The following is a 9,091-nucleotide window of genomic DNA, read 5'->3' as shown; positions in this document are numbered from 1 at the left end:
CCTCCCTCCGCCGGGAACATATGTGCGTTTGGAGGCTCCCGCCCCTAAGCTGCTTTTATTAATTTGTAATCCCCCGCGAGCAGGAGGTAAAGGGATTCGGGGGGATTAGCGGTCTCACAGTAACAGCCACAATTATCAGCTCCGCCCGCTGGGACGAGCGGTGCGTGCGCGCTCCTGGGGACGTCCACCCTGGGACACGGGCACACGCACCCACGGCGTGCACACACACACACACACACACCCCTACACGCACTTACACACGCCAAAGGGTTACCAGTACGCAGCACAACTACAGAAACACAGACGCACGGCTGCACGCTGCCATGTGCACACCTTGAGCCGGCACGTGCCTCGCGTGGAGACACGCACTGCACACAACCACGTGTACACACGGGTGCACTTGCACACCCCTGCCCTCTTATGGACACACCAACACGAGCCCGAGCCCACGGCTGCTTTACCCTCAGCTGACACCACTAACCTCTGCCGGCCGCGGGCGCTGGTTGCCGTGGGTCGGATGCTCTCCCCGCTACTCCTTCACGCTCATTAACTAATTAAAGGAGAGTGCCCCGCTCCCCACGGGCAGTGGCCCCGCGCCATCGGAACCAACGGAACCGGGGCTGGCGGGGCCGGGCCTCCCCCCGACGGCGCCTCTGCTGACCCCCGCCCGCAGCGGGGCCCCGGGGCACGCGTGGAACATAGGAAACGATCCTTCCCCCCCCTTCCCCGGCTCTTTTGGTGATGCTAAATCGCCCCTCGGTGAACCGCGGCCCAGCTGCGGCCCGGCCCGACGGCTCGGTGCCGCCCCCGGCCCGCCCCCCCGCCGGCCCCGCTCCGCCCCGGGTGCTGCCCAACCCCGCGCCGCTCCCCGCAGCGCTCCGCCACTCCTCCGCAGCCACCCGCGCACCTCGGACATCCCGTGCACCCGGCGCGCCCGCGATGCTGCTGGAGAGGGTCCGCGCCGGCTCGGAGAAGGCAGCGGAGCTCTGCCCCTTCCCGCGGAGCCCAGGTGAGAGGACGCACAGCCCCGCGTCCCCCGCGGAGGCGCCGCCGGTGGCTCCGGGATCCCCGCGGCACCGCGCCCGGTGCTGGCTGAGGGAAGGGCGGGCGGCCCGACGGCACCGGGCTGCTGCCCCACCGCCTCCATCCTCCCCCACTCGACGTGTCCCGATCCCGGCGGCGCTCCGCGCCCGCTCCCGGTGCCCGCTTTGGTCCGTCCGTGCCGTCGGGCGTAGCCCGGCACCCTCAGCCCTCTGCCGCGGCTGCCCCGGGCTGAGCGCACGGCCCGGGCCCAGGAGGCTCTGTTGGGCCCCGCGGAGCGGCGGATTCCGTCCCGCGGCGGCTGCGGTTCCGCAGCTCCGGGCGCAACGACGGCGCGGCGAGATGGGGAGCTGCCGCCCGGTGAGATACCCCCTGCCCGAGCCCCGTTGTCTCCGACCCGTTCCGTTCCCCCTCTGGGAAATCTCCCGATAATTCCTCTTTATATACATCTATATATTTATTTTCCTTCCAATTTAACGAATGGCGAAAACGCCGGCTCTGTCGGTGCAGGCGAGAACCGTCGGTGCGGCGATTTCAAACGAAAGCGAGGAGGGGACGAGGCAGAGGGGGACGGGGCCGCGGTGCCGGTGTTGCCTGAACCCCCTCCGTCGGACCGCTGCCCCTCGTCCCGCACCGAGCTCCACGCCCCGCGTGTCTCTGCACCTTTCCCCGGCGGCTCTCCGCGCGGTGCTCGCTGCGAGAATTGCGCGGGTGACCCCAACACCCTGGAGGTGGTTCCTCTTAGAGGAGGGGAAGGAACCAAAACAGCCCGGAGCGAATTCCCGGTGGAAGGAACGAGACGAAAACGCCGATTCCCCGCAGGACGTGACGGCCGCAAATCGCCCCGCGGCCCCGGGGAGAGCGGGGTACCGGGAGGCGGTGCGGGGCTGAGTTCGTCTCGCTTATATTCTTTAACAATTGCTTTCATTTTCATTTGCTTTCATTTTATTTCTTCTTCGGTAAATCCCGTTTCTCGGCAGCTCGCGGCCGTTCGAAGCGCACAACGAATTCCGGGCACCGACCGCCGCTTTCCCCTCCCTCCCGTCCGCCCCCGGTGTGGCCCCCGGGCCCAGCTCAGCCCCCGCCGTTCCCCATCCCCGTCGGGGCGGCCCCGCCCGGATTTCGTTTCCGGACTCCGCGGAGCCGAGAAAGGGATTAAATACATCGCCCCGCGGTGCTCCGCCCGGAGCTGCGGACGGGAGCGGCCGGCGGCTGCAAATAAAACCCCCCCCCGAGGGGGTGAAATCCCGGGGTGGCAGAGGGTTATCGGAGGGCCGGGGGCTCGGGGGGGGCTCCGATTGAGCCCCCGGCAGCGGTGTCCCGCGGAGCAGCGATGCAGCGTAAGAGCCGCGGGCGGGCGGTGCTCGGGGCTGTGTCTGCGCCCGGGCCGCGGTGCCGGTGCCCGGCTCTGTGGGCAGCCCGGTGCTGTTATCGCTACCGTCGTTGCGGTGCCGTTTGTTGGGACGCGGATGAGTGTAGAGGAGGCGGTTATAGCGATAAGGATATCACCTGCGCTCCTGCCCGCAGCCGTGCATCTCCGCATGTCTCCACGCAGTGCCCTCTGCGTGCGGGTACCCACACGTCTGCGCCGATCTGTACCCACGCGGCTGCGTCTGTGTATCCCTGTATCTGCACGGATAACTCCGTGCTCCTGCGCCTCTGCATCTACGTTTTTCTCTCTCCCTCTGTACCTGACAATATCTGTAAGTTATGTCCGCACATCTGCAGGTTTTCACTTTCTAACCCGTTTACCTGTTCGTTTCTCATCTCTTTCTGTATCCCTGCATCATCTCCTTCCAAACATCACCTCTTCTGATACCTGCAGGATGACGGGACGCTCCTCCTGTGTTTTATTTTCACCAGAATTTTCGTTATTTTTGGCAATTTCTTCCCCACCCCCCGTAACCCCTCGTGCATTTGCTGATTTGAAGGGTCGGAAAAGCAAAAAAGAGATGGATTAACTGCGAGAGGCGGCGCGGGCAGCTCGGCGGGGGCTGAAGTCCCTTCCCATCGCTTCCCTTCGTGTTTTCCCGGGGTGTGCACGGCTCGGGGGGGGGGTAGGGGAGACGACCCTGCGCTCCGTGCCGCGTGGGGAGGCTCTCACATCGCAGCACCAACAAATTTGAACAACAAAAATTGTTTTCATGCCGTTCCCTGGGGCAGCACCGGGACCTCAGATGGGGACAGAAGCTCCGGGAGTGCCGGGCCGGGGGGGGGGATCGGGGGGCGATGGGAGGCAGTGGGACCGCCGGAGCGGCGGCTGATGGGGGGTCTGCTTCCCACAGAGATCCCGCTGTGCGCCGGCTGCAACCAACACATCGTGGACAGGTTCATCCTCAAGGTCCTGGACCGGCACTGGCACAGCAAGTGCTTGAAATGTTCCGACTGCCAGACGCAGCTGGCCGAGAAGTGCTTCAGCCGCGGGGACGGCGTGTACTGCAAGGAGGATTTCTTCAAGTGCGTGGGTCGGGGGGCGGCGGAGGGCAACGGGGGGGGGGGGGGGGAAGCGGAGGGGCATGGGGGAGGGTCAGCACCGGGGACAGCGGCCCCGACCCGGGCTCAGCACAGCGGACAGCGGCCGCTCGTGGGGCTCAGCCCACGGGGCCCTCCGCGCTCAGCGGCCGCCGCCTGTCACCCACCCCCCCACCCCCCCCAGGCGCTTCGGGACGAAGTGTGCCGCCTGCCAGCAGGGCATCCCCCCGACCCAGGTGGTGCGCCGGGCCCAGGACTTCGTGTACCACCTGCACTGCTTCGCCTGCATCGTCTGCAAGCGGCAGCTGGCCACCGGAGACGAGTTCTACCTCATGGAGGACAGCAGGCTGGTGTGCAAGGCTGACTACGAGACGGCCAAGCAGAGAGGTACCGCGTGCCCCTCGTCCTCGGGGAAGAGAGCGGCGGCTCGGGGTCCCCGCTCACGCGCAGGGTCGGGCAGGAGGGAGGGCGGGGGTCCCCGGTCCCCACGTGGAGCTAACCCGCACCGTGTCGGCAGAGGCCGAGTCCACGGCCAAGAGGCCCCGCACCACCATCACGGCCAAGCAGCTGGAGACCCTCAAAAACGCCTACAACAACTCGCCCAAGCCGGCGCGGCACGTCCGGGAGCAGCTGTCGTCGGAGACGGGGTTGGACATGCGGGTGGTGCAGGTGAGACCGCGGGGCCCCCACCCCTGGGAAGAGACCGGGATGGGCTCTGCCCCGCGCGGCGAGCTGCCCCGTGCCCTGCTTGTAGGTCTGGTTCCAGAACCGCAGGGCCAAGGAGAAGCGGCTGAAGAAGGATGCGGGGAGGCAGCGCTGGGGGCAGTACTTCAGGAACATGAAGCGGTCCCGGGGGACCTCCAAATCCGACAAGGACAGCATCCAGGAGGAGGGGCCCGACAGCGACGCGGAGGTCTCCTTCACAGGTCGGTGCTCGGAGCTCTGATCCCGGCTGAGCTGCGGTCCGGGCAGGGCTCGCTTCACCCCGTCGGGGACCGCATTAATAATTTTTTAGCTGTAATATAATGAGGGGAAAGGAGTGCGGGGGGGGGGGGGGGGGAAGGCGGAGTGGAAGGGCTGTCCGCGCACAGCCAGAGCCGCTGCGGCCGAGGACAGCCGAGAAATGGCAGCGGAAAACCCTCGGGGGGAACTGTGAGAGATCCCGGACGGAGCGGGGAGAGCTCCCTGGGAAGATGCTGGAGCAGCCCCTGCGTGCTGCCTTCTCAAGGGACTGTTAGAAATACGAAACTGGGGAATTACTGAACTGAACGATGAGGAAAAGTACGTAGGTTCCTCTTTGTTGGGCTGCTGTTGTTGCATTGTCCTGTTCAGAATCGTTTTATTCCTGTAGCTCCCGGTTCCCAGTCTTGTGAAAGCTGTTAAATCTCTGTTAAAAAAAAAAAAAAAAAAAAAAGAAAGGAGTGCTTCGTATTGGGGGGTTTCTGTGTTGCCAAGCCCCATTTTTGGGGCATCCATCCCCGCAGAAAAACCCCCGGGGCACAGTGTTGTACGGGGACGGCAGCGCTGAGCTGTGCCCGCGGGCAGCACCGCCCTCTGTCAGCGCGGGGCTCGGATGTTCGTGAGCGTGGCCGTCGTTTTTAGGGGTACGGGAGAGGATCTGAAACGCAAAACTGCGTTTACAAAGAGGTTTGCACACAGCTCTGTGTTACAGCTTCTCTCCCGCGCTCCTAAAACCTGTTTGATTTTCAGGTCTGTGTATACACACTGCCTCAGCGTCATTAAATATGAATGCACTATAAATAATAACTAAAAATCGTCGAACGATTATTGATAGCTTGATGCCAAAGCAGATTCGTATCCAAGGCAACAGAACAGCTCCTGCTGCCCACAAAGCCCTGAACGAAAGCAAACAATTTTTGCTGGTAACTTTACAAATATTTGTCTTTTTTTTTTTTTTTTTTTGGAAGCGTTTTTAAGTCTTCCGTACATCCCAACCCCGAGAAAACAAACGCTGCTGGGATTTAATAGATTTCCTTACAACCGATGGACGGTTTCAGTTTCTTCTTGAATTGAATGCTCCTAAAAACAATACGGAAATTCAAAGCAAACCTCAAAACCGAATAGAAATGCAGAGACAAAAAATAAATAAATAAAAATAAATAAATAGGAAGAAAGAAAGAAAGAAGGAAAGGAAGGAAGGAAAGAAAGAAAGGAAAGGAAGAAAAAGAAAGGAAAGGAAGAAAAAGAAAGGAAAGGAAGAAAAAGAAAGGAAAGGAAGAAAAAGAAAGGAAAGGAAGAAAAAAGGAAAAAAAAGGGGAGGGGGGATGGAAAGGCCACGTTTCCCTTTAAAGGATTATTTTAAAACCTCGGCCCTATATTTTAATGCAGTTTTTAGATCCAAAATGTATCAGACGTTTGTGCTCAGAAAAAATAATCCCATGGCTTTCTTTGGAGACTCATCAACGAGGATGGGAATAATAAGGAACTGCAAGTAGTGAGTGCACGGCTGCTCTGCTCCCGCGCATCTGATCTGTTTGCAGCCAGGGCTCACAGGAGCTCCTGCACCGTGCTGCCGGTTGTGGCCATCGCTCTCCCAGTTAAAACCAGTCCGTTTCCCTTTCAGATGAGCCCTCCATGTCCGAGATGAGCCACTCCAATGGGATCTACAGCAACCTCAGCGAGGCGTCCCCAGCCCTGGGGAGGCAGGCTGGGACCAACGGGGGCTTCGCTCTGGATCACAGTGGCATCCCAGCTCAGGACCAGTACCACGACCTGCGATCCAACAGCCCCTACGGGATTCCCCAGTCTCCAGCTTCCTTGCAAGCACTGCCAGGCCACCAGCCTTTAATCTCCAGCTTGGTTTACCCCGACAGCGGCTTGGGCATCATGGGACAGGGAGGACAGGGGGTGCCCCAGTCCATGAGGGTCCTGGCCGGGAACGGACCCAGCTCCGACCTCTCCACCGGCAGCAGCGGGGGGTACCCGGACTTCCCCGCCAGCCCGGCCTCGTGGCTGGATGAAGTCGACCACGCTCAGTTTTGATACAGGATCGGCCGCCGTGCAGTGGGAAGGGAAAGGACTCAACGCTGTCAAACGTCATCTACTCATGGGGAAAAAAGGAGGGACAGGCTGAGAGCCGTGCGGGCAGGATGGCACGGCCAAGCGCAGAGCGTGGACGTGAGCACGGAGGGAGAGCTGAGCTGGTGGTGGGTCCGCAGTGACGGTGGGCAGAGGGAGACACAGCGCATGAGGAGCAAACCTGGGTACTGTGTCTCTGCTAAACACCCAGAGCTGTGCTTTACAGATTTGATAGGAGGTGTTTTGCTTTCTGTTGTCAGTGCATTCTCCAAAGCGAGGACTCGCTTCGCCACCCACCCACCCGCACCGAAAACCTTTTTAAGAGAAAATAAAGTCCTCATCCACGGTGAAAGGTGTGGCAATGTCTATATTTCTATAGGAGAAATGTAATATATAATAGTGACTCACTTCAGAAACCCACGGCAGCGAACAGCTCTGTTCTTCCAGCAGATTTCTTAAAGCGCACCGGTGCGGTATGTTCTGCTTTATTTTGAATTCCCTTTTCTAAAACGAGATGCTCTCTGAATGCCAATGGCTCACCACCAACCCTTTTCCTTTGTGAAGTGAAGGGCATAATGTCAATTCTCATCCTTTTTTTTGATTTGTAGATGGCTAGTTTTACTCTTCCATGTAAGAATTAAACCGCGAGTAGATGTGTTTATTACCAAATAACTCCACCTTCGTCACGAGGCCGAGAGGTGGTTTTCCTGGCCTGGGAACACCAGAGGCTCTGGGTTGTGAATCTGTTGCTGTTCTTTAAGATCCCTTCACAACCATTTTCTGCTGTTGCCAAACGCTCTCTGGGAGGACTCTCTGTGGTTGCACTGCTGGGTCGGCTCTGGCCGCGCTTGGCAGTGGGCACACACCTTCCCAGTGGCACTTCTCTGTTCGAGGCATTTGTGTGAGCAGACTGTGAGGGAAGGCAAGACAATATGTGTATCGTTACCTGTAAAAATGATGGAATTAACTGTAGGTGATGTGACTGTCCCGTGTCTTTTATTTATATTCTCGCATTCTCTCTGATGATCAAATACTTCAAGGCTACAAATAAATTCGTCAGCTGAACTTTCCATAGTCCTTTGCTAAATTCACACCAAACTCATCTATATCAATAAATGCAAAACCTGAAAATAAAAGCTCTCAAAGCTTGAAGCCTTGATTCCCAGAAGCTCCTCTGTAAACACAGCAGTGATGCAGCTGCTGTAAAAATGCTCTGAGAAGCAGAAACAGAACTGGGAGTGCTGGAGGCTGCAGTGCTCAGTGTGTGCCCAGCCCTCAGTCGTGGTCAGGCTGGTTTGGATGGCTCATGGTTATCTCGTGGCACTCATTGCATAGGTGGCAATGTGGAAGGCAGGGGCAGCTCTGTCCCAGGCTGCAGCACCACCAGGTCCCCGAGCAGCTGAGTTCCAGCTCCTGGTGCCAAACCTGTGTGCTTCAGCTCCCCGTGCATTTCAGGCTGGAGGAGCTGTGCCTCCCATGGCCCATTGGGCTCCAGTTGGGTCTGAGCCCCACGCTGGGCCCAGGAGCTGCACCAGAACTGAGTAATGGGGAGACAACTGTTGCTGGTGGCTCGCAGGGACACGGCTTATTGAAACTCATGGATTAATTAGGAAGTGACAGGTCTCTGAAAATCAGGCAACAACAACATCTCACCCGCACAGAGAAGGGTTCTTATTTTCAAGAATTCTTTGCTTTCTGTTCCACTGCACTGTGATTCAGAGACACCCCTTCCAACCTGGGTGAGTTGTTTCGCAGCAACACATTTTGGCTTCAACTATGAATGATAAATTCCAATTAAGGCTGATTTTTGAAAGAAGAAAATTAGAACAAAGGCAGAAATGGAGTTTAGCTTTGGAGAATGATGCTGTTATGAAGTTAACCAAGTGTCTGGCAGATTTTGTTTGTAGTTTCCCTCACAGCAAAGGCCAATGCTGCTGCTCCTCTGCCTGGGAGCTCCCCATGCATGTCTGGATTGAGGAAGGGGAGCCATGCACATTCTGCACACTCCTTTGTGCATTGCTCTGATGGGACGGGCTGTGCTCTGGCAGAGGGCTCAGGAGCTGCATCTCAGCCACTCCTCTCCAGGGTGAGACTCAGGGATCCCATTAACAGAAATGCTTTCTTCTCGTTAAAGAGAAAACCAATTTGGAAGAAGGGAATAAAACCAACAGCATGAACGGAGTGACAGCTTGTAAAACCCCAGCAGAATTAGGAAGAGTGGCTGGCAGTGCTCGGTGTGCAGGTGAGCTCCATCAGCTCTGCTGATTTGTGTGAGTGCATGGCAGGAGATGCAGCAGATTTCATGCTGTCAGTGAGGAAAATCTAATGCATGGATTATTTTTTGATGGGTCCTCATGTCCCAGACTCATGTTCCCTATGGGTGCAGGAAGGGGTCAAGCTCTGTGTCAAACAGAAGGTGTAACTCCCCATCCCCTCATGCTGATTTCTGCACTGGGGAAGCACTGGGATGGGGTGTCCTGGCAGGACAGGTGTGCTGAGCAGAGCCAAGCCTGCAGGATTTACACCACGGAACAACATT

General features: G+C 58.2%; 1 protein-coding gene across 1 annotated transcript; it reads left to right on the top strand.

The window, feature by feature from the left end:
- The first annotated feature begins 939 nt into the window (after positions 1-939).
- On the top strand, positions 940-6,516 carry LHX3 (LIM homeobox 3). Its single transcript, XM_065737352.1, has 6 exons — positions 940-1,009; positions 3,327-3,498; positions 3,698-3,900; positions 4,031-4,182; positions 4,268-4,439; positions 6,098-6,516. Exons 1-6 carry the CDS (start codon positions 940-942, stop codon positions 6,514-6,516), a joined length of 1,188 nt encoding a protein of 395 aa, XP_065593424.1.
- The last annotated feature ends 2,575 nt before the right edge of the window (positions 6,517-9,091 follow it).

The sequence above is a fragment of the Cyrtonyx montezumae genome, unplaced genomic scaffold, assembly GCF_038088225.1.
Source record: "Cyrtonyx montezumae isolate F1298 unplaced genomic scaffold, pur_monq_1.0 scaffold_20, whole genome shotgun sequence".
NCBI classification, from domain to species: domain Eukaryota; kingdom Metazoa; phylum Chordata; class Aves; order Galliformes; family Odontophoridae; genus Cyrtonyx; species Cyrtonyx montezumae.
The sequence above is the reverse complement of the archived record's forward strand: the minus strand, read 5'-3'. Positions and strand labels throughout refer to the sequence as shown.

Coding starts and splice junctions, on each gene's coding strand:
- LHX3 (XM_065737352.1), top strand. CDS start 940: ATGCTGCTGGAGAGGGTCCGCGCCGGCTCGGAGAAGGCAGCGGAGCTC. Junction 3,499..3,697: donor TGCAAGGAGGATTTCTTCAA/GTGCGTGGGTCG, acceptor CACCCCCCCCAG/GCGCTTCGGGACGAAGTGTG. Junction 3,901..4,030: donor CGAGACGGCCAAGCAGAGAG/GTACCGCGTGCC, acceptor CCGTGTCGGCAG/AGGCCGAGTCCACGGCCAAG.